Raw genomic sequence first — 25,691 nt, forward strand, 5'->3', positions numbered from 1 at the left:
AACTGCCCGCTGTTTGTCCACCCATCAGTGTACCTGCACTTTTTTTTTTGTGTCCGGCACAGGGTTCGCACTGTGCTTTCTGCTTAATTTGGCAAAACAGATGTGGACGCGATCAAATCAGACTCAAAGACCTTTGAACATGCTTCTGAAGCTCGTTACTTTGTGCAGTCATGGTTCTGAAGATCCCAATCAGCATCAAAAGGCTGCGATGTTTGTTTCTACCTGGCGGCTCTCTCTCCTTTCATTATACCCTCGTAATATCCTAATTTTTTATGCAAACACAAACACCGTTTTCCTGATGCTATACTGGGAAAGGATGCTGTTTGAATGTAGCTGAAAACCCAGAGTCTTTTTTTTTTTTTTCGGTCTTGATTTATTTATTTATTTTTCTTAATCCAATCATGGAACATGTTTGTTGATATAATTTGGTTAATGCCAACAGTCTGATGCGCAGATCAGACAACTGTCTTTTTTGTAGTCAAGTGATTTACCGTATAATTAGTCCTAAAAATTTTAGCTCTCAGTGGATCATGATCAGATGAGATGACAGGTCTCCCCCTCCTAAGCCTCACTGTGAGGGAGGTCAGTCTTTGACGGCTTACAGTCTGCTGTAGGGAACACAGGAAACTGAGGCTACAAACTAGATTAGAAGTGATGATTTAAACACCCTCCCTATCAATGGCTGATGCATTGTATTGTCTAATGTACTAACATAAGCTATGTGTGAATTTGTTGTTGATGCATCACCTGCATTGCCTATTTGCAAATGATATAATCACCTCATTAGGACCACACTGCCAAAAGTAATGTTTTTGATTAAAATAAGAATTCAGAAACAATTTGCATCAGCTTTTTTTAGGTAAGTGGAATGTAAACATTTCACAGTGTGTTGGATTTACTTAAAATAGCAGATGCAAATTCTTAACTAAATGCAGTACCGCAAGCATCACTTTTCTCAGTGTGGCGTCAGAACATTGTGCTCATTGTCTCTTTGTCCCTTTATGGGAAACAAAGAGGGCATGCATTGTACTGAATACAGCTCAGAATACATTTGTCTAATTTAACAAAAAAGGCTCACAATATTTTGGACTGGGTAAACCCAAAAGAAATCCTGCAAACTGTTGAGGAAACTGTGGATCAATAGCATGTTATGTCCATGACCCCCTCCTCTGTGGCTTTCTGATGGCTTACACATTTTTACTTTCATTTTGTTTTGTTTTCTTTTCCGGGTGTGCAGGAGGGTGGGGAGGGAGGGAGCTGGTCTGATTGAAGTGCTAGAGTCTTAGAAAAAACCGATGTGAGTTTATTTGCATGTTTGCTATGTGTCTACGCTGTGCTTTCAAGCTCAATTAATACTTCCAACTCACCCTTATAAATTCGTTGCATTGTTCTATGCCCTAGTGTAAAGGACAAATTAAATACAAACTTGTGTGGTCTTTGTTTCTAGCCATGTACTGCAGTTGCTTCGAACATCCTGAAAAACAGTATGTAATAAGCTTTTGTTCTCAGAAAATCATGTTTAAGCCTAGCTTTCATATGAACCTCTATTCTGTCCCATAGAATATGGAATGATCGGAGAGCATACAGTAAAAAGTCAGCGGCCAAGATCAGTTCATGACACAAAGGCCCTGCAGGAGCAAGCTGAGTCTGCTAAATTTATGGCACAAACTGGTAATACCGTAGTTATGTTTCTTTACTTTATTTTGTTAACTAAACTTAATTTCATCATGCATGCTCTCTCTTGTACTGCACCTTTTAAGTGGAAATGTTTTGCATTATTATTTTTTCCAACTCATTCTATATTGCTACATATGAAGTAGGAAGATAAATTTCCCATTTCTCTACGAGTATTTACTTTGAATATAGAACATAATTGGGTTTTGTGGGTCTGTTTGTTTTATTGTCACATAGCGAGTTGGCAAGTGGATTACTCATACAGTATATTCATAGAACATTAATTAAACAGCAGTTTAAAAACTAAGGCCCTGATGTAGTTAATCATTTCCTCCAAGGCATGATAAATTAAATGTCATTCGATGAAAAACCCACCCCTTCAGCCAAATATGAAACACATACTTGGCAAAAGTTGAACTGATAGATGCTGCCCTTAGAGATAAAGTGAGGCTATGTTGCTTAATCAAGTGTAGCATCCAATAAATTAAAAACTGAAATCATCTAAATTCATAATGACTGTTACAACCTACCACTTTAGCATTTTTTAATAAAATCAGAAGGTGCTGAAATAAGTGACAGCAACATTAAAGCAAAACCTCAGTTTTGCTTTCATTATTTAGTTGTTGTTTAGTTGTTGTTGTTTTTTTTATTTCTAGTGGGTGGGTTTAGATTTAGCTTTTTTATCTTTATTTTGATTTTTGGGAAATGTTTTGATTTTTTCCATGTGTTGTTCCATTTAAATTGCTGTCATCGTTTAAAAACTCCTCTCATTACCATTTTGATTTGCGACACACCATACACGTATACTGGTACTAACATATACTCATTAACACCTCTCCATTTTACACACGCCGTAGGTATGTTGTTTCCCTGTCGAGTCGCATCGCTGTGCTTTTCTGTTTCTCATTCTCACACAATTTACTCTCCCTGTACTGCCTCATTTAACAAATTGATCCACCTTTCAGTCTATTTTATGATCTGCAAAATTAAGGGCAGGGTTTAGATCCCTATTCGGCTGAATCTATGTGTCCTTGATACTACATGCTGAGAAACTACTCTAAAGCATATTGTGCTTAAAATTACCAAACGATTTGATGACTTCCAATGACATAAATGTATTCAGAGCTGCAATTGAAACAGTTCCTCTTTGTATTAAATTATTTCTCTAATGCGCAAAGCCTCAAAGAAAATGAATACTTCACCTGAGGGTTTAACATAATCAAACATCAATTATTCGGTGACTACTCTGATGCAGGGATTTGACTGTCAATTCACTTGTCACCAAATAATTTTTTTCTTCATTTAGGCTACCATGGCTTTGGAAACCACCCCACTGCCTCATCATAATATACGGCTTTATTTAGCATTTCATGGCTTTTTGATATTTAACCCTTTTGGACAATGAAGATTGAAAGGCTCAATGCTGTTTCTTCCTATTAATCTTTTTTTAATGTAACTCAAGAGAGATCTTGAGATGAATGTAACAACTGCGATCCTTATCTTTTACTAATCTGCTACCAAACGCTATTCATGATTATTTGAGTGCATGCAGAGTTAAACTACTTCAAAGTCTGCTTGCAAAGACCTTCATTTAGTGGCTAAAATATTACCTTCCTTCTGGGCACTCAACAATTGAGTCCGCTTTGAGCCAAGTTTACACACATGAAAAACGGCTGTGATCTGCTGGATAAAATCAGCTAACTTTTTCATTTTCCTCCACCCCTGGGAGTTAACAGGTTAAGATGGATTTGAAAATTATTTGAAACCATCGTCTAAAACACAGACTTTGCTCCGCTGTTGTCAAGGAAACTAGATAGTTTGCTGCAGTGCAAGGGAATCCATATCTCAGACCTCTTTTCTGAACTAACACCCATTAAATTCCATTTTATTTTCTCAGATGTCGTCTTTCTTGCATGCCACCATGTTCTTATGAAATTTTTTTGTTTGTTTATGGTCTCACTTTGTTTAAGCATATTATTGGGTTTCATTGAAATGCATGACTTATTTTTTAAGGATGAAGTGAAACAGTTAGATGTAACCCTAATGTCTACTGTTCATTTTTTTTTTTTTACAATCATAGCTGTGCCTTCACTGTGATCTTTGCATAAATGCACATATTAATTTGTTGTAAAAAGGCTGATTAATTTACACTACAAAGCCCACTGTTAATGCCACTGCTTCCTATGATTGTGCTGCATACCAATAAAAACACTACTAGAAGAATAAGCTGCCAACTCAGCATTTATCAAAGATCACATAAAGGTAGTATAGAGTGTACAACAGTATAAAGACACATCACCCCAAATTGACTCATGTTGGCCCCTCCCCATTTGACTCAACCCTGCCCACCTTGCCCCACCCCGCCCCGTAAGCCCTGCCCCAAGGACCATATTGCTGCATTTAACTAGTGTCACCCTTCTCCCACACAGGTGAATCAGGTGCAGAGGAGTGGTCCCAGTGGAGCTCATGCTCTGTAACATGCGGTCAAGGGTCGCAGGTGCGAACAAGAACATGTGTCTCACCATACGGAACACACTGCAGCGGCCCTTTAAGAGAATCAAGGGTTTGCAATAACACTGCCCCTTGTCCAGGTAGTGTTAGCCGCAGATTCTTGACTATTAATGTTTTGCTCATTTTGTTGTTTATAGGAGGAAATGTGTTGTTGTGTTTTAACAAACGTTTCAATGTGTCTATATAAGAATGTATTATTACTGCAGTATTCTATAACTGATCTAATGCTTTCTTTCTTTGATGTTATTTTGTGAATGTGTTTCTTTTCTCATTATCACTTTTGTGTTTCCCATTTCATATAACTGTAAGGCAATTCATCAGCATTGAATTGGTTTAATGACATGTGGTTCTGCATGGAGCTTGGGGAGCAGTAGATACTGATATGTTGTCAGCTTCATTTCCTTGAAGGTCAGCCGTGCATTTTAAAATAGCTTGGCAGCGTTTCTTCAAACACGCTGTAAGGCATTTCTTCCTCAACCCATGATGGCAGGGCAGATGAGTCACTGGCAGTCAGGTATCAGCATCAGATGCTTTTCTGACTGGTGATTGCGGCGCGCTAATGTTTGTCTGGATACGTCTGGTAGGACAGCGTGTCGTTCTAAACAAGTCACCATTATGCAGTTTGGGATTGTTTATACAGACAAATATGTTGATTTAGTAATGAGATTCTGAACTCATGTTTAGTCAAGATATTTGATGGCGCTGTTAAGGGTAGTGCTTCTGAGTCTGCATCGCAAACTCTTAGGTAATTATGGCTGATAAAAAATACTGCAAGCTGCATCCTCTGACATTCTGATCTATGATGTGCTGTATTTCATTTTTAGATGTGGCATGTGTAAGTGGGAAGTTGGCAGTTTTCAAAAGGGTCACTCTCTTATCTGTGCGTGGACATTAAGAGCTAGAAAGAGAATGAGTCATTTCAAAAGAACAGTTGCCTAAATACCAGTCTTGGTGTGACTCCTCTATGGCTATTAATATTTAGCTCAGACAGCATTAAAGTTTCCATTTCTCAAAAGCTACACAGCCCAATTCCAGGTATATGCATTCATTTGCATGGAGAATAATTATTAATTTAGAAGCAGAACTTACAGACTTGCCCATGTGAATTCATTATAGTCCTTGTTGATTTATCTCAAGACCTGCAGACTTTAGGCGTTTGCTCATGGCTAATTGTGGATCCAGAACTTTGCTTCACATGATAAAGCAGAAATACTTATCACCAAATAACTGGGCCATAAAACTCTGGGTCAACTCTAAAGCAATTTTGACTTTATACACAAGAGTAATGCTGTGCTAGAACGTTTCATTTTTAAAGAAAATAAAATAGGGAGAGTCTTTTTAATTCTTAAAATGTCACTACTTTTAATTTATTGTATTGTTTCATGTTTTTTTTTTAAAGTAGAAGATATCAAATGTGCTGTAGCCCTGCAGTGTTGTTAAATTTCATTACTTGTAATATCTGAAAAATAATGTTTTTGTTTCTTCAGTTATATTAAAAACCTAGCTCTGGGATCACAGAATTTGTTTTTCCAAGTCATCCTCCAAAATGCAGCTGATGTAGCACTAACTTTACTTAGTTACAGTAGCAAACTGGTACAAAAAAATCCTACCTGGCATGGTGCCACATGAAACATAGAGTCTATATCTAATATTCCGAAAGGCAGACAGATCGATTCACTCACTTCAAACTGTGAGCAGTATGCCAAGATGGACGGATGCCTCCAAAGTAGAGTAAGCTTAAATTAAAGACACGTCACTTCCAGTCTAAAAGGAGCCATACCTTAAGTCACCACTGAAAACATCAACATCATCGATGAACAATGGTTCAGGCGCTGCGGGCTGACATCAAGCACATTATTAGAAATTCTGGGCCTCCACACATGTTGCAGTGCCACTCATCCAACACAATGCATCTGCCAAAATACAATAACACTTCAGCTTTATGAAATATTAGGCTACTTACCTGAGTCGTCCCCTTTTCAGCCCAACCAACAGCACCCGTGGCTATTTATTTAGTTTTCTTTTTTTTCTTTTTAAATGTGATGTGGTTATTCTGCAGAAAGAGAGCAGTCCAGTCATATCTGACATTTCTACAGTACAGGATTTACATCCAGTGCCAACGTTCAGAGCCAATGCAGAATTAGTTTTATACTGTAGCACAGAATACAGCATGAGGAGGTCAGTATCAGCATTCAGTATTATATAACTAATTTATCAACCCAACACTCCCTGTCCTCATTAAAACACTGCACACTTAAACAGCAAGATCTGGAGTAAAACAGATATGGCAAGCATGTTTATGATTTAATTCCCTTCTGTCATGGGTGCTTAACTTTCAGATATCGTCGCCTGGGTTTCTTTTATTTGAGTTAATATGAATTTTTTCTTGGAACACAAATTAGATAGATATTTTTATTTATTTATTTATTTGGATCCCACCTCAGCGGTTGCTAATCTTCCTGGGGTCCACCACAAAAATCAAATCATTACAAACACTAATATAAAAACATGTCAATTATACAGACACTGACAAACACTTTGTCAGTCGAGACAAAGTTATAAATTAAAACAGACTAATCAAAGTGACATATAATTGATAGATAGATAGATAGATAGCAGGGGTGGGAATCACCAGGGTCCCCACAATACGATATTATCATGATACTTTAGTCACAATGCAATATTATCATGATTTTAAATGTTTTGTGATATGCTGATAACATATAGTACAATTTATTGCGATTCATTTCCTTTTTACCGCTGTTATTATGTCCCTAAAGGAAAATAATTTCAGCATGTTTTACCCAAGATAAGGTTTTAAAGATAAAGTTTATCACCCAAATCATTTTTATTGAAGCAAAATATTTGTTTCTAGTGGGCTGGAAAAGCAATTTATTTTATTATTCTAGTAGACCACCAAAAGTTTCGTCTGCATTTGCAATATTAATAGATTATATAATTAAAAAAAATATTATTATTGCCACAGAAAAGATAGATAGATAGATAGATAGATACGTCATTAATCCATATGGAAATTAAGGCATCCAGTAGCTTATACCACACATACAAAACACACACAGAAGTAAAAAATATAAATTTAATGTGAAAGTGATAAGCTGCCAGGGTGAGGCGCTAGCCTATTTTATGTTAAAATAAACAACCAAGAAAGTCCTATTTGTTTTGCTTTGTTTTGTTTGTTTACCACTGCAGGTAAGTTTTATCACTTCCTGCCATTAAAACACTGTCAAAAACAAACCCCAGAAGAGGCTTACCTGTGGACATGACTGGCGTGTTCTCTGCTGTCAGTAACCACAGCGAGCTCAGCCTCAGTTCATTTAAAGTGACGTAAACAATGCGCCACCTGACCGAGCATGCGCAGTTACGTTTATCCGCTACTACAGGAAGCGGAAGAAGCCTCGTATTCCTTTCAAAATAAACTAAGCTAGCTGTGCTATTTGCAGTGAAGTTTTACTATGTCATACAGGTAAAAAGGTATTTTATAATATTTGTATTCATTCTTTTATAGTAGTATATGTCTGTGGCACGGAGGAAGTACCAACTTTGGCAGTTGTGGTTGTAGTTTTGACACGTAGTTGTTGACAGTAAATATCATTACATATTTGTATAGAAAAACGTCAGCCGTATTCTTCAAGCTTTACATTATGTTAGAACTTAAAACTGCACATGAACATGCAAGGACAATAGAATTTTGGTTTAGAAAAATATTGCCTGTACTGCACTAAGATATTTTTCGCCTCAAATTAATAAGAGTTTATATTTTAGCTGTACTAAACCTAAGCTAACTTGGTTGGTACACAGAATGTGGTGTGTCTTCTTACATAAAAGGAAAAAAGGGCAATTATCAGAGTGTCAGTAGCTTTTGTGGAAACAAATCATAGGTAACTTGAATTCAGCTGCCTACAAAAACATTCATCAGCAGAAATCAGTGGGATGCTCAGTCTATAAAATAGTACATTTTGCTAACTTGATTGATTCCTAATTTAATTTAACTTAATTTAAGAAAAAGAAAAAATTCTCTTTTAGTGCGAGAAGACTTTGGCACACAGAAAAACTCACAACCATGCCAGACACATACCATTAATAATAAGTGCAAACCAAAATGAACAAATGGAAAAAAAAGAAAGACTGGGAGAAGTTCTGTCTTTTATTATTAAGCAATTAAGAAACAATAATGATAAAACACATCTGATGACTTGACTTGACTGTTAGGGAATATTCAAATGTATTTATTGAAAGATTTATTGCAGAAGAAGAAAAAGAGCAACAGAAAGAGACTGTGATTTCACTACGTCATTTTCAATGTAATTAGGTCAGTTTACTGGAGAAACTCTGTGAACCTCTCTGAACCCAGCTCATTTACTATATGTCAGACGCAACCTTACCGCAAAAGCATTTCTAAGTGTCATCGATCCTTTGTTTGCATCAGGGCTAAGTGCAGTGTTATGCACAACAGCCCTGAACTGCAGCTTCATGATTAGCAAGGATTTGATTGCATTTTTAGTGGAAACTAGCTCAACAATAGGGATGTGGGGAAAAAAGGTACAACAGTTTGCAACAAAATAATAAATACTGTGCGGTGAATACAGTCAGGCACAAGAGAAAGGCCAGCAAGTTAGAAAGGTAATACCTCACTGGAATGATATGAATAAAATGAACTAAATCCCAGTTTACCACAAATTAATGAAAACATTCTTGGCGAATGCACTTGCTTTGTCCACCATCTTGTGCTGGTCCAAGAATTTCACCTCTAACAGCACAGTACGATTGCTCATGGCCATCCCTGTAAATCATGGCCGCAGTTCAGAGAAAAACACACACAAAGAAGCGGAATCCTATTCCATCACTGCTACAGTAGCTTTGGTGACTGCCCGCTTTGAACTCAGAATTTTCAAAGTAAACGCTTCGGCCACCACGGGACACTTAGCTAAGAGCATCAAAGTGGCGCCTAGAGACAGGGGCTGGGACAGACGGTAGCTCCGCCTCATGGCGAACCAGCTTGATCCCAAGATCCAACTGCTACAACTGATCCTGAGATCCAACTTTTATACTGCAGGAACTTAAAGCCACTGCACAAGCTGTGGACAGTGACCCCTCTGAAGAGAAACCATCAGTTCCCTGTGGACAAATCCCATTTGCAATCAGCGGATGATAAAAAAAAAAACAACACCCGATATGTTGTGTGCACTGCCAGTTTCCATTAATCAGTAGTTTAATTAGAATTGATTAATTTCATTAAATATAATTACATTTATTTTGTGACTCACTCTCGTAACCCCAGGATATGTATAGGCACGGTTGCACCCACGTATTCCTACTGCTGTTCCCTGTGCGCCATTGTAGCTGATTAGAAAAGAAGGCTTTTGCAGCTATAATAATATAATTTTATAATATATTGTGCGTTATGCATTGCATATATCTTCAGTATACCCATACTTCCAGTGCTAAAAAATAGATCTATATTATTATCTATAGCTTTGCCTTTGCCTCTGCAATTTCCATCCCCTTAAAGTTTATCTTGGAGCCTTCAATTCTGTCAGTAACCGCACTCTATCGCTGGGATTAAGAAGCCAGCAGTTTCTTTAGAAACTAATATCAGAGGTTAAACTTTTACAGTTTGACGGCGCTCACCATTTGATATCACTGTGTACATTTAGGAACACTGAAACTGCCAAGACAAGACAGGAGGTGTCTTACTTCTGTCTGACTCTCAGATTCCCATATTTCCCCCTCCAAAGTAAAACTGTAAGCCAATAGCAAACATCCTCTGCAGTTCTGTGGAGACTCACCATCTGTCAACCAGAACCCAGTTAAACTTACACGCAATCCAAGATGCAAGGGGAATGATGCCTTTTGCCAGCTATTGTTTGAAGTCAAACAAATTAGAGATTAAAATGTGCACTTTGACAGGGAACACATTTAATGATATTTTGAAGGCATTTATTTTTTAATATGTATTTTAAAAGGTAGATGAAATTAGGAATATGACCATTTTTCAATAGCATTATGTTTTGGGTGATAAATGCTGCTGTGTGGCTCAAAGCAAATTATCCTTTAAATTGATTTTTTCTGAAATTTCTTTTTATCCAAAGATCAAAACATTTAGTGGGAAATCGCACAGTTATGTACTTTACTAATTTAGTTTTTAATATTTTGATTGTAGTGGCAGTATGTCCCAAGTGTCCCAAAATAACCATGTGCCAACATAAGTAGCCTTTGAAATATTTTAGCATTAATTGCTCAGGCTCACACATCTGATGAGGAAACACTATATGAAATATATCAGTGAACACTTTTGATAATTGTCCTGTTGGATTTGGGCTGTCTAGCCTGACGTTTAGTCTGAGCGGCCATTTCATTGCCCATTGGAAAGTGTGGGCAGCTTCTCAGAGGTCTGGAACCAGGTTACGGGCTGTCTGCTTTGTGTACGACCACAATTAGTATGTTGGTGTAACGACAGATTTGCAGAGCCATTGTCAGCCTACATTAACCTGAGGGCCCACAGCTATTAGATTCCTAGTCAACCAAGAAGACTCAACAAACTGCAACACTGTGCAGACCTGCTGTTCCTCACCCTCACCTTTATGTCAGGATTCCTATTGTTGCTATTGTATGTTGAAAACTGCCATATGAATGATTGACCTATGAACCATATTCTATATACGGTTACAGCTGTACAAAGAACTGCCAGTGAGCTAGTGTTTATTATTTTTATATTCAATGCACAGAGGTGACTGAAGCTTGTGGCTGAGGCTTTGTGAAGCCCCACACTGTCTGTGTGCTCAGTGTTTCATTATACATTAGTTTTGTTGCTGATTATTTTTGATTGATTTTATTTCATTTATGGCTCAGTGCAGTTTGTTATGGGTTTGTTTGTGCTGTAGCAGAGACAGAGACATTGATTAGGCCTGACGCCTTTTCTGTGCCCGCAGTACACGGTGTATGGGAGGAGTGGTCACCGTGGAGCCTGTGCTCATTCACGTGTGGCCGAGGTCACCGCACTAGGACTAGGATGTGTGCCCCTCCCCAGCATGGAGGCAGGGCCTGTGACGGACCTGAGACCCAGACTAAGCTTTGCAACATAGCCCTATGCCCAGGTATCATCTGTCTGCTCTCCAAATATATTCAGAGTAATATTAACAGGTATTCCTTAAGGCATGGTGATAAGAGGAATATAAAAGGTACATGAGCTTATTTAAGAAGATTAATTAAAGGGAGTAGTAGCAGTTTACCTTACGCAGGCCAATATATAATCATTTATCAATACAGTACTGCAAAGGTGAGTAACAAACTGAATGGAAGCCCGGTTTGTGCTGCATTGAAAGTAAAAGTGCTTACACAATAATGCGGTTTAGGAAACCCTGTTGAGAGTCAATACTGTAATACTGACGTCAAAATCACTTACCCGCAATTGCCTGTGAATGGTAAGCAGATTAGCGATGATGAGTTTTTCCACACAGTAAATGTTAGCTTTGCTCTGGTAACAGACTCAGTGAAAACCACTCAATCCCAGATGCTTTCCCTCTGCCCTTTCTCAGACAGAGAAAATGGAAGCTAACAAATAGCTTCTGCAGTTTGTGCCTTTGGCATTTTAATAATCTAAATCTTAATATGAGGACATACTACAAAAAAAAAAACAAAAACACGTTTTATGTTTTACTCTCCTTTTGCCTTTGGCTGTTTTGGGAAATTCTTACCAGCAGTACAGTTCTCCAAAACCTACAAGTAGTCATGTCATATTTTTTTGTCTGTTTTTTTGGCTTTCAATCTGAGAGAGAATAGTGATCTGAATATCTCCTCCCATTTCTGTCTGCCCTCTTTTTCCCTTCACATGGGACATGCTTGTTGGGTTGTGGTTGGTGCCTCAGTGGACGGACAGTGGCAGGAGTGGAGCTCTTGGAGCGATTGCTCGGTGACCTGTGCCAATGGCACTCAGCAGAGGACCAGGCAGTGCTCAGCGGCCGCCCATGGGGGATCTGAGTGTCGCGGTCACTGGGCAGAAAGCAGAGAGTGCCATAATCCTGACTGCACAGGTAAAATCCTGAGCCTCTTAATTCTATATCCGCTTTGATGTCTAAATTCGAAATCATGATTTGAAATGGGGGGAAAAGGGACTCCGAAAAATGTGCCGTCCCATATTCTCCTCATCACCACTACAGTCGTGAGAACCGTAATCAATGCCATCAACTTTAGATAAAATATGCAGCCTGATTTTACTGAGCTGTGTTTTACTCTCTCTGTTGCATGCTGGAAAAACCTCTGTAGCAAGAATCAGAGCTGTGTTGTAAGAATCAAGAATAATGTTTAAGACCATGCTCTATCAATTGGATTTGTAAAATCCAGTTAGATATACTGTATGCCTTTCACATAATTCAGGGTTAGCTGTCCAAACTGTCTGTCAACATCATAGATGTATTAGAGGCTCAAAGATGTCAGCTTAGTGGTCTCCATCAGGCTTTGAATTGTCTGATCATATGAAGGGCCTGAGCACTCTCATAATCTCCTGATGCAATTTTCACTGTAGCAGCCTAAAACAGCTGGCTTTTCTTTTTTCTGTATTCCATTGGTATGTGTGTGGCAAAGAGATTCCTCTGAAATTTTAAAATGTTGCGTAACCACTCAACCCTGTGCTCTCTTGGACGGCTAAAATAGTGGCGAGTGCATATGTGAGTGCGTATTTCTAATTTGTGCTTGTAATAATGAAGCAGACAATGTTGTTGTTTGCCGCACAGTGTGAGGACGCATTATACAATTTATTCATTTAATGAGGCGTACCTATTTAGCAATTCTTATTTGTTTCCAAGGTGAGAGATCAAACATTAGTGAGACAACACAGTCTGAGCCTTCATTTAACAAGTCAGCACAGTGTCCGTGGCTGCTAGAGGCGAGGCCTTGCTTCGTAGAACGCAAAGAGAGAGTTCATGGTGAAACCAGTTTCACAGTCAAATATATCTATGAGTATGGAGAAAAAAATAGGGAGTGCTGCTCTGGGTCAAGACACTAGGGGTTGGTGATTGTTACAATCAGGTGCTCGTCAAGGATAGGGCAAGTAGTCACATAAGAACAACAAGAATGACTCATTCTGATTGTAAGTAAAAATCCTTTATTAATATATGGATGACCAAAGCGTCTCGATTTAAACAGTCTTCATCATGGTATAAAATGCATTGGGGACATTTGTTCAATTTACAGCTCATCAAAAGGTCGTGAAATACGGGTCACATGACATGTCATAATAATATGATAATAATGAAATGTATTTGATATAGCACCTTTCACAGAAATGAAATTCACAAAGTGCCTCACAAAATACAATCAAGCAATCAAACAAATAATAAAACATGCAATAGATAAAAACAAAGGCAATATAACAAATAAAGCAACAACAAGAAAGTCAAACGGAGCAAATACAGGCCACTGAGGCCCCCAAACTGAAAAATACCAGGGGCCATTTTGAAAAGATGAGTCTTCGCTTGTTTTTTAAAGAGACCGTGAACCTAATGGAAGAGAGTTCCACAGTGTTGGAGCCACCACTTCAAAGGCACGATCACCTTTTGTGTTGAGAGGGACAACTATTAGGTCCTGTTCTGAAGACCTAAGGACCCTCCTGACAATATATGGATGGAGTTGATCACTATTGTATTCAGGTACCCGACCGTACCCGACTTAAAGTGAATCCTGAACCTGATGGGAAGCCAGTGCAAAGAAAATGGAAGTGATGTGGGTTGACCTGTTGGACCTGGTTAACAGCCGAGCAGCTGCGTTCTGGATTATTTGAAGACGATTAAGAGAAGATTTGTTTAGACAAGTAAAAAGAGAATTACAGTAGTCCGGTCAGGAGGACACAAAAGCATAGATAATCATCTCCAGCTCAGGTCGAGACACCACAGACCTGAGCTTTGCAGTGTTTCTTAGCTGAATAAAGCAAGTACGGGTCAGTGATTTACCATGATGATCAAAATGCACCGCTTGATTCCTAAAATTAGACCGTGTAGCTGATGAAAGGGACCCAATAACCTTTGAAGCTATACAATCTGAAGCAATTATCAGGATCTCTGTCTTGTTGGTGTAGAGCCCACTTGAAAACAAAAACAGTTTAAAGACAATACAGTGAGAATTATAAAAACATATACTGTGTCTAACTGCAGAAAAAGAGGGTTCACCCACAAATAATAAGATCAAATTGACAATGAAAAGACTCAGTGAAATGTAGCGAGAGTTGATATATACTGTGGAAAAAAAGTGCTGATGCTGCTGCTGACAGAAAATAAGAAAATTGTAATTAAATTAAAGGAAAATCTGACAAAAAAGTATATACAATAGTGTGGATGGACAACAACCTTATAGGTCTACATAGAGGGAATACTTATGGGGGTGACTCACAAAAAGAAAAAAAAATTGAGTAATTTAGTGCTGAAATGCAGTCATTCTTTGGAAATAATAAACAAAACAATTAAGTAAAACTGACTAATAACGACAATAAAGGTCTGTGCCGGTTTTGATTCAACGTCATGGGTTGCGAAATTGAAAGAATTTCTCCAGTGCCACTCGCACAATGAGCTCTTTGCAACACATGAGCATGCATCTGTCTGAGGAATCAGCTGCTCTGATGTGGAGCAGAGGCTTCACTATCTACTGGGATTTGATCAATGTCTTGCGAGTAGTTTTAGCCAACAGGTCACAATGGATTCTGTTTTTTTTTTCCCTTTCTTCCGGAAGCAATCCTGACAGAGGTTAGTTGTAGGACACGAAATAGCCCCGCACGTGTGAAGGAAGGGGTAAGCGGAGGTTAAAGTAAGAGTGGAGTGTGTTTCCTGCTCACAGGGTGTTGTACCTTTCCGTTCAGACAAGGGCATGTGATTTACTACATCGCTGAAGGGGAGCATCTGTTTTTTTTGTCTAATGCACAACTTAACAGTGTTCATTACAAGGGCATAAAACATGCTGCTGGTTTTGGAAACTTCAGCATAAATGCCTTTTAATATTGGCAAAGTGAGGCAACTCATCACCACTCACAGAGCAGCTTCTTTAGCCATAAAACACACATTCTCCTGATTATTCAAAGTGATCTGGTTCATTTTTGGAATATTATCAACAAACTGCTTCTAAAATCTGAAAATCTGAATCCATGGATAGCAAAAGAAATTAATGTAATTAAAAATCAATAAGATAAAAGCTTTAATGGCACACGATAAAAAACCATTATGATATTTTGTTGTTTTTTGTGTACCTCTGAGTGTGTCTGTGTCTAACCGAGAGTGATTCTGTTTTAGCAAATGGCCAGTGGAATCCTTGGGGTCCGTGGAGCGGCTGCTCTAAGTCCTGCGATGGCGGATGGCAGAGGCGAGCCCGGGTGTGTCAGGGGGCAGCGGTGACTGGGCAGCAGTGTGATGGCACCGGAGAGGAAGTCAGAAAGTGCAGTGACCAACGCTGTCCAGGTGAGCCAAAGGATAATAAGACTTAAATCTGAATGAAAGTGAGGAGATGATTATCTCTGCGGAGGGGATGACACATTACATAAGAATAACAGAAGCTGAAGAGGAAATGCAGATAAGCGGATGCAGAGGAGGGATGAGAGAGTATGAATATATTCCAATAAATGAAGTCATTGAAATACTGGTGAGATACTGAGTAATGCAAGTATCATCAAAGCTTATTGTATGACTTTCAAAATTATCTCTTTTTTGAAGAGGACTCTCAAACATAAAGTCTCTTAATGCTTTCATTCTCTGAAGTAAAGAAAGCAGTATTGCATATAAACATTTACATTTATATTACTGCTATGATTATGGGTTGCCCACACACAAAAGTTGTGATTATAGAAGAGAGCACATATTATTATAATCCCTAAACGCCATGCTCATATTTACCAACACTATTCAGCTTTGATCTCCTATATTTCCATACCTCCGTGTATGTAATGTGAAGAAATCGTTGCATCATATTGGAAATCCTGAAAATCTCTTTGCGTCACCGTAGTAACACATGTACCACTTTGCTTTTCAGCGCCGTATGAGATTTGTCCTGAGGACTATGCAGTGTCAATGGTGTGGAGACGGACGCCTTCAGGAGAACTGGCCTTTAATAGATGCCCACCCAATGCCACAGGTAAGAACATGAGCAATATCTTTCATTTCTTTATTCATCTTTTGTTGTAACCAAGACAGCCTGATTTCTAAATGTTATAGTGTGCGCTGATGAAATGCACAGATTATTTTGGGCTTGTCTTATGTTATTTTTGCCCATCTTCCTCCTCTCCCATCAAAGGTCTCAAAATAGTGGAATACACTGTGTGATTCATTGACCTAAATTTGACTTATTTTCAGGGAGTGGTATAAATCCCTCTGAATTGCCAACAGGTACAGCTGTCACTTTAGGGTGGTAGCTACCCTGCAATTTTACACTCACGTTATAGTATCAGTGTTTAATTGACACTGTCCTCCCCCAAAACACTAAAGGTTGTTAATACAAGCAATTTATTACGACCCATATTTAGTTTTTGTTAGGCTGTGACCTCTAGTGGCTGTAGTAATTATGACAGGAGCAAAGCAGGGAGTAAGGTGACGTAGTATAGAGAGCGACACAGTCCATGTCGGGAGCAAGTCTGGGTGGATGGATTGGTCAAACAAACACAGAACTTTGACCTAGGAGGGGGCTGTTTGTGTCCCGTGTGAAACCAAAAGTCTACGTTGAGTTATTTTAATTTAGGTACATGGGTTAACTTGTTACATCATGTGCTTTACATAAGTTAGCTTACGTATGTAACTTAAATTATGTATCATAGGTAGTTATTTGAACCCAAATGGGTATGCATATGGATACACTACGATGTCATAACATATAATGATAGCGATATAAAGACTATGTAACATATATTTCAAGCAAGATTTAAATTTAGACACCGATTATTATATTGAAATAGGGTCAAGTTGCGTTGTGCACAGCTCCGCCCCACTCACTCACTCACTCACTCACTCACAAGATCTCCAGCAACACTAAGAGGGACACAGAGCTGCTCCTCTGTTTAATCTGACTGTTAATTAGTCTACAGTGCGACATCGGTCTATATGTTGCACATGCTATGCTAAATCAGTCTGTGAGATGAATGAAGTTATTGCAGTAGCACATGTACAATCCAGTGCTGTGCTGCGCTGCTAGTTTATGTGTGAGGTGGACCATAGCACATCGCTGTTCTTTTTGGTATTTATAGTCAATTGTGTGACATTGAGACAGCGCCTAGATGCAGGCGAGAGATGTGTTTAAAAAATGCAGTGAAAACACAGATCTTTCACATACAAGATGTATGTAACGTGGACAGATTGTCTCTCGTTCTTTCCCTCCCTCTGCCTCTCTGTTGATGTCACTGTATGTGCATAAATAAGATTATTAGGTTAGATAAATAAAAATATTTAAATCATTTTTCAGCACTAGATTCATTTGAAAGGCCACAGTTTTTCATTTACATGTTGTGCAGCTGTAGATATTCAAACAGGAAAAAATGGCATTTTTTGTGATAACAGTCTGTTTTTCATAAAAGTGCTTGTGACTTGTCAAATGTCGCTTTGACTTACAACTGAAAACATGTAGCCCATTTCGTAGAAAATACAGAGATATGTATCTTGTATCGCCAGTCAGCCTGTAAATACAGAGATATGAATTTTTGTACATATCACCCAGCCCGGCCTCAAACTTTAGCCTTGTTGCTCATACATTGCAGTCTATTGTGCAAAAATCAAAGTAAAAAGAAAATGAATCCGATTTGGAAAGCTGCAGATCTCAACGTTATCACTTAACGTTACCTTGGAGATACAACAATACGCCATTTACTGAGCACTTTTGTTATCCGCAATGTATGTAATTTAACTTTTAAGTTATGCCTGCATACACTGCAGATGGTTTGTGATAGATTGATTGCAGCTTCTGTCAGCTGTCAGTGAGCTGTCATCTGTCTGCAGCTCAGTCGATGTGACGTATCTTCTGTTGCGCAGAGGATTATGGGTCAGAATAACCAGAAAGGCAAAATGTGGTACTTTTGGCATACTGCATTTGACAAACTATGTATTGGGACATACTTAATCCTTCTCTGGCATGCTGAATGGTATGGTAGTATAGGTATTGGAACGCACTGCGTGATCTTTTTCTAAACCTAACCAAGCTGCAGCTGTTTCACAACGTTAACCATGTGTTTAAAACTGCGATCGTTAGGGGCGCTAATTTAGAAAACGCTCCTGTGGGTCATATTAGAGGCCTATGTGGTCATGTAGGGGTTCAAGGACTTGTTGGTTTAAACACACTTTTAGACACACACCTACAATTATTTTGCTACATTATGAGAAATAATGCCACATGTCTGTCACCATAGAAAGCCGTCCTTTAGCCTTTTATGTTTTAAGTTCCCTGCCTAATCTTTGCATGGTGTTTAAAACCATCACACCATTATGATAATAAAACTGCATCTTGTGCCAAAATTTTGTTTCTCCATCTCAGGAGGAAGCAAATATCCCTTCATCCCATTTCCACATGCAGTGATGTAACTCATGGCTACACCCGTCAGTACACAGCATGTGCAGTGGATGGGAAAGAAAAAAAATGGTAACTGTGATTCTGAGAGCATTGTTGAAGAAAAGCTCACGGAGGTCTGCTTTCAGACATTAAGCAGAAGCTTTAATATGTGCACGGAGGGAAGAGCATTAGAGCAGAGGATGTGAGTTCTCCAACAGGGTGAGACTAACACTCAGCTTGAAAAGAAGAGGAGAGAAGAGGGGGTAGGACGAGGGGAGAGGATAAAAAGGAATGTAACCTCTGTTAAAGCTGCTGTGATACAGGTTGCTTTTGTTCTTGTTGAAGGTCAGTTTGCTAACAAACAGACGACGGGACAATGAGGCGCTGCTGGGCGCTAAAGTTACAGGTTGGTTTGACACGGCGAGCTGTTGTAAAAATTTAAACAGTCTGTGGTGTTCTGAATTGACATTTCTCCCATGACCATAAAATAGGTAACTGGCAAACTAGATGTAGCAGCAAACACGCTGTCATTCACAGATGGCTTACCTGCGGCAAAGTTGCGCAGAGTAGAGATTTACTAGCATGACATTAGCTTTCCGGCTTGACATTAGTTTTATGGCTAATAACTGTTTGGCACTGTGGAGCTATTTCCAGCTCGCAGTGAGGGCTCTTGTGTTTCTTTTTTTCCTTGTTCTCTATAAGATGCTGATGGAAATTTAACACCTTTGCTGATTAAGGATTTCATTTGCACCAAGAGGTGTCTTTATGTGCCAGATCAGGTCAGTCAGTCAGTCAGTCAGGGTGAGACATTTGGCGCCTTTATACAGCTGAACTAATTAGTGTTCTTTACTGAGCAATAGCACATCATTACATCACAGTAATTATTTTTTTTAAAAAAAAAGGCTGTTGTGAACCCAAGATGTTGATGATTAATTTATCCAGCATGTATTTCTTATACAAGACTGAATTTTGATGCTTTTCCATGGGTTTCACTGACTGCTATAATACAGAGATGTGTGCCATTACTGCAGTCTGTGTACTGTTATATTTTACATCACACAGTCTGGCTTTTAGCAATAAATCAGACTCTAATTCTTTGTGTTTCTCAGTGCTGGTGGACTCTGTATGTCTGTATGCACAGGATTCTCATACAGGGTGCCTTATTACAGCCAGCACCATGATGAAAGGGTAAAATAACACACATATTTCACATTTAAACACAGTGCATCCACCTGTCAAAGGCTCCACTGACCACTGGAGAAAAAGACTATGATGGACAGCAGTTCAGGTCAGGTCAAGTTTATTTGTAAAGCCATTAATCACAGGTCCAGTGTCAGCGGGTTTCATAAAAAAATTTTTTTTTAAAAAAAGCCCACATTATGAACCCATAAACGAAAACAACATTCCCCGACCTTTGACTTGTAATTAGATCAAGGTCAAACTCACAAAAGCCTTAATGAGAAAAATGTGAAAAGAAACCAAAGCCCCCTTCACAGACAGACCGTCTCCCCCCAGGACAGTCAGACATGTAATGGCTGCCGAGAGCGAGCACACAAAGATGAAATATTGATCAGCAAAGGCAACATAACAAAATGTGCGACATGAATGCAGCAAGACTGCTTGGGCGAGGCGTCCAAATGTGTTAGGGGGGCATCAGCGCTTACTCAGCCGTAGTCACTGTCGTCATCAAGGTCATCATAGGAACAGCACCCGGTGCAGGGGCGTCAGCACCGCCTCGGTCATCGTGGATGACAACTGCCACCAGAGGCGAGAAGGGAGGAAAAGTCAAGAGGATACACGCTCACACACACACAGCAGATGAATGTGTTCGCTTTGTATCAGTCAAACAAAGGTTCATACGTCAGTAAACATGCAAAGAACATTTACAGCAGCCTTCTGTCAAGGCTGAGGCAAAGTGAAAGCAGAATTAAAATGAAGAAAATGTTGTTTCTATGCAGCACAGGATTCTTAGGTTGTATACTTCATCTTTCCTTTGCTTTTATTTTTTGTAGTGCAGTACATTATTACGTAAAATTAAATAACCAATGTGTTTTTATACTTGCTTAACACCAAATATGTTGAGTAGTGTTAGTGAAATATAATTTTTTTGTAGGCTTAAAACTTTGCCATGTATTTTATTCACTCTACTGACACCTGCAGTCGCCAGTTACTCTGCAGAGGAGATGTTGCATGTAAATGTTATTGTGCTCTTATTTATGTGCCTGTCTAACAAGAGCCCCAAATCTCAATTATCAATTAAAGTTCGAGTCACCGAGCTGAAAGAGGGAGCAATTAAAGCGACAGAACCACGAGCTATTAAACAAACTCTTCACAGGTTAACACAGAGAAAAATGATCATGTGCACAAACACACGAGGCGCCATCCTTTAGAGTGAATCAGGGCTGCGTCTAACGATTGCTTTCACTGTCGATTGATCCGTTGATTATTTTCACAGTTAATTGATTGGTTTGTTTAAAATGAAATTGAAAATGGTGAAAGATGTTGATCAGTGTCTCCTAAAGCACGAGATGATGTGCCCAAATGTCTTGGTTTGTCTACAACCCAAATATATTCAGTCATATTCACATTTAAGAAACTGGAATCAAAGAATTTTGACTTTTATTTCTTAAAAAATCACTCAGATAAGTTGTCAGTTATTTAAAAGTTGATAACTTATCGATTACTCTCCTCGCCATTGCAGCTCTAGAATTAATGAGGCAACTCTATTTGTATCTGTGAACTCCATTCATTGCCGTCATACTTTCACCTGTAGATGTGTGAATGCGAGGTTTCTTTCACTAAAGTAAGGGATTTCAGTTGTTTTTCCACCACAGAATGAAATTCAACACACTAAGTCGGTAAAAATCCTTCTCAGAGAGAGCTTCTAGACACCTCTTATCTGAAACTCCTCAGTTGGTAAACACTGCTTTAGCCTCCCGCCTGGGGAGGATTGTTTGAATAAAAAAAAACTCTCCTTTAATAGCAATAGAGTTGAGGATGCCGTAAAAACCGGACAGCGACAGGTCAATGCCTCCACGGAGCGCAGCCTTGGTTTTTCATCAAGCACAACTCCACTGAACAATATTTCATACTCAACCTACTCTACATACATCACTGGTGATGCAAGGACAGATGACAGATTGGTGGAGAATCACAGCAAAAGCCTCACGTTGCTCTTCCCTGACCTTGTTTGATTCCGTCACCGACATGGATCCAAGCCAAGTCTAAATAACTGAAAAATGTGATTATACCAAATGCAGATATCAAAGTAAAGTATGGTGTAGTAGTTTGATTCATAAAAACTGTGCTCTCTCAATTGTGAGTGTGGGTAAAGCTTCAGTCATGCATATCCCAAGAAGTGCTTATGGACATTTTCTTTAGTGCGAAATGTCAGCAAGTGTGATTAGGCTTTATTTTATACAGCAAAAAACCTGGATTTTATTTTTCTAAAATCACAATTCTTCTCTGTAAAAGTATTTGCGTAAACAAAAAAAAGGCCTCCATGAAGTTCAGGCACTTTAAAATGATGTAGGCCTTAAACAATTTATATATTCAAGTACTGCTGAATTCACAGTATAATACTAAAACGAAAGCAGACTACAGGTCATCAGGCATCTTTTTCTTTATAGTTGAGTGTGATAAAGAGCCACCAGAAAAGCATAAAAGAGGGAGGGGATGACATGCAGCAAAGAGCTTATGCCGGACTCGACCCGGCCCGCTGCAGTAAGGACTCAGCCTTAAAACTATGCTATGCAGGATTTTTCCATTTCATATAAAAGTAATCCCATGCAGACATGTCTTATGACCCACTAGAAGCAGACACGGTGCTACATCGAGGCTAGGGGGTGCTAAAGTGACATCACAAAACCTGCGTAACCCAAGTTAAACCTCCTCAAGCATCTTCTTTTTTTTTTTTTAATCTCATTTTTTTAATAAAGAGGTGTGTAAATGTTAATGATCAGCCCTTCTGTTTCCAGTCTGATCTCTGAGTGTATGCCTGCACCACACTTGTACCCCATGACATGTGTGCGTGTGGGCTGGCAGGTGTCTTGTGTGTGTGCTTTTGCATGTTAGGCTAAGTTATGAGAGCAGTGCACTGTTTTCTGATCAAGAGAATTTAATTAATCAAGCAAATGGAATAAATGTCACATTTTTTATGTAATATGTTGTTAAAAGTGTGGCTGCATGGGCGCCGTCCACTGCTGAAGTCTTTTACCAATGAAAGATGTCACTTTTTTTTTTCAATATTCTCTGGCCAAGTTCAGTTAAAAAACTACATTTATATCAGTGTTCTGTAAAGAAACTCTAAAGTCATGAAAACTGACTACCTTTTAGCACCACCACATACTGGTAAAGCTCCCCCAAAAAAATCCTAGTGACGACAATGACTAGCGTTGTATGGCGGTGTATTTGTCTGCAGAGTCCCTGCCCTCTACATCTATTTTTTATTCTCCTCTTATTTTCCTGTGTTTGGTTCCTGGGCACTGCACACAGGAAGGTTGGGACTTTATATAAACTTAGCGACCACGTGCCCGACTGTAAGCTACCCAAACAGCGCAAATATAGCGAGCTAGAGTCAGTCTGAGGTTAGCTTTTACTTATGCTGGCAATATTGTGTACGAATAGTCCCTGAAAATTTCTGCATAGTATACCTTAATGGTAGTCGCTTTAGCTGGTGAGCTACCAAGGCGCCTGACCAAGCAGCTTTTAAGAGATTTCCATAGCTCTTGATTAAAATTTATCACTGAAATCACATCTGTAATTTTAGGAACTTGACCTCTTCTTACTGCTTTGTGTCTTTTTCCCCATTCCCACTTAAAGCACTGAGTTTTTCTCAGTTTACAATGACCTTTGGGAATGTCAGAGCCAAAACTGAAGAGAATCCCTAATTCCTAGGTAGCAAGCCATCATAAAATACACCTTTTTTTCGAGTGTGAGGGCCTGAAAAACGATCGAATAACAAAGTGAAAATGTTGTATTGTGTGCTGGCGTCATTACCAATGGGGGTCTGGATTATAAAAGCAAATATAACCACCCAGGTGAAGCCAGTTTGGAGGGAGACGGATGCTCAGCACAGTGTAAAGCTGTGGGCCTCTCCTGCTGCCCTCTGGGCTGTCTCATAGTGCTGCATGGACGCTCCCAGGATATAGCGATGTTTTGCGTGCACTCATGGCTTCAGTGCATATCACCAGGTAGTAGCTGTGGAGAGGGGTGGGCGTAGGAGGTGTGGTTTTGATCTCTCTCTGTCTGTGTGTGTTAGTGTGTGAAAGACAGAGAGGGAGAGAGAGAACAAGAGATAGCGCAGGGTTTATGTGAATGCCAGGGGAAATGTTTTGTACTGTGGGAGTTTTCCTCAGGATGTCAAGCACCTGTGTTGGAGTGGTGGGGTGATGTGTGAAGTGAACTCCACCAGGTCGACAGCAGGCAAGGTGTGATGTTGGACCCCTATGTAGGATGTGTACGGCGATGTGGGTGGATATTGGGAGGTTCTGCTATTTCGGGATCACTGTTTAAATGCCTGACAGCTATCACAGCTGAGCTGCCGCATGCTCGAATAAGCCACTGTAAGTTGTATTAACACAGCAGCGCACAGTACATATATTAAAAGCCATGGGACTGTGTCTGCTGCTCATAATATAAAACCCAGTTCTGTTCAAATACTGCAGCACTTTCCTCTCCAGAAACCTCTCTCCCTCCCTCTTTCTATAATGTGCCTCGACGCTACTGCAAAATTTAATGGGCAACATCAAATTTTGATGGTGAGTGATGGGCAACAGAAATGGACAAAAGAGAAAAAGATAAATCTCTCATGAAAAGAATTAACACGTCTGTCTTCCTCTCCTTTTTTGTCTCGTTCCTCTCCCTGTTTCTCAACACCCTCCTCTCCACCACTTCCATCTGCCTTTCTTTTGCCTCTCCTTTGGTCTTAATCCCACAACCCCCCTCCTCTACACTCTCTACGCCTGCATCCTCATCTCCCCTCTCATCCCTCCCTCCCTCCCTCGCTCCCTCCCTCCCTCGCTCCCTCCGTCTCCTTTCCAAATCTGTCGCTGTCTCCTTCCCCTCTACAGGCACCACCAGTCGACGCTGCTCTTTGGATCACCGTGGTATGGCCTTCTGGGAGCAGCCCAGCTATGCTCGATGCATAACAAATGAATTCAGATACTTGCAGCAATCAGTAGGTGCAAAGTCAGCTCCCTCTCACAGCCTCTGTTTCCAATGCATCATAAATTACCTCCCCGGTGTTTCCCCCCTCCCATCCCCCTCGTTCTCATCACACTGTAGCCAAAGATTAACCACTTTGAATAGAGGAGCAAATTAAAATACTGATTTTGCCATTTTTCGGTGTAATGAATGGTCATCATCAAGTCCTTTAAAGCCCTTAACAGATTTAGAGTTTCTGGTATGTTGTCATCTGTGTTTGTTGCTTCAGCTCGTACTTTTATGTTTTTCCTTACTCACACTTTACTGCATTTTAAATAACAGCGATTACAATACATTTTTGTATCGGCCCATTAAGTGACTGGATAACAAAGTTAGAAAAACTATCTTCTTTTTAATACAATCACTTTTTTGTCAACCGAGAGATCCTGGTGTGAACTCTGTCTCTTTCATCCTTTTTTCATCTCAAGAGACATCTAGATCATAAAAAAAAAGTTTTTTATTAAAGCTCGGGTCCATTTTAGAGCGCTTTATTAAATAACATTTTTTGCTTTTGTGTTTTTGCCTGTGGTCTGGAAACACAATAGCACTTCCACTAGAATAGGTAATTCTGGTAACCCCTCCATCACTGTTAAAAATAAAATAATTCAGAAGCGCTGAGATAGCACATATAGCACTGCACCTGTGAACGTGTATTTATGGACATAAACCCTGTGCAATGATGTGAGATGTCATTCCACTGTGCAATTTCTGCCTAAATGTGTGTCTTCTGCTCCAGTTAACTCTTTTATTCATATTGGCTCATTTCAAAACATCCGTGAGGC

At 39.4% G+C, this 25,691-nt stretch overlaps 1 protein-coding gene across 11 annotated transcripts in view; it reads left to right on the forward strand.

The window, feature by feature from the left end:
- The window catches only part of adgrb3 (adhesion G protein-coupled receptor B3), a 137,293-nt gene that overhangs the window by 54,043 nt on the left and 57,559 nt on the right, over nt 1–25,691 (forward strand). For 9 of the 11 annotated variants that reach the window (XM_049600753.1, XM_049600757.1, XM_049600759.1 and 6 more), the window contains exons 3-9: nt 1,561–1,671; nt 4,104–4,265; nt 11,136–11,300; nt 12,072–12,236; nt 15,477–15,641; nt 16,210–16,311; nt 24,777–24,883. In XM_049600753.1, coding sequence (XP_049456710.1) covers nt 1,561–1,671; nt 4,104–4,265; nt 11,136–11,300; nt 12,072–12,236; nt 15,477–15,641; nt 16,210–16,311; nt 24,777–24,883 — 977 coding nt within the window. The remainder of the gene's footprint in view (nt 1–1,560; nt 1,672–4,103; nt 4,266–11,135; nt 11,301–12,071; nt 12,237–15,476; nt 15,642–16,209; nt 16,312–24,776; nt 24,884–25,691) is intronic. The other 2 variants (XM_049600760.1, XM_049600764.1) reach the window with 2 other exon arrangements.

The sequence above is a fragment of the Epinephelus fuscoguttatus genome, linkage group LG16 (assembly GCF_011397635.1).
Source record: "Epinephelus fuscoguttatus linkage group LG16, E.fuscoguttatus.final_Chr_v1".
Taxonomy (NCBI): domain Eukaryota; kingdom Metazoa; phylum Chordata; class Actinopteri; order Perciformes; family Serranidae; genus Epinephelus; species Epinephelus fuscoguttatus.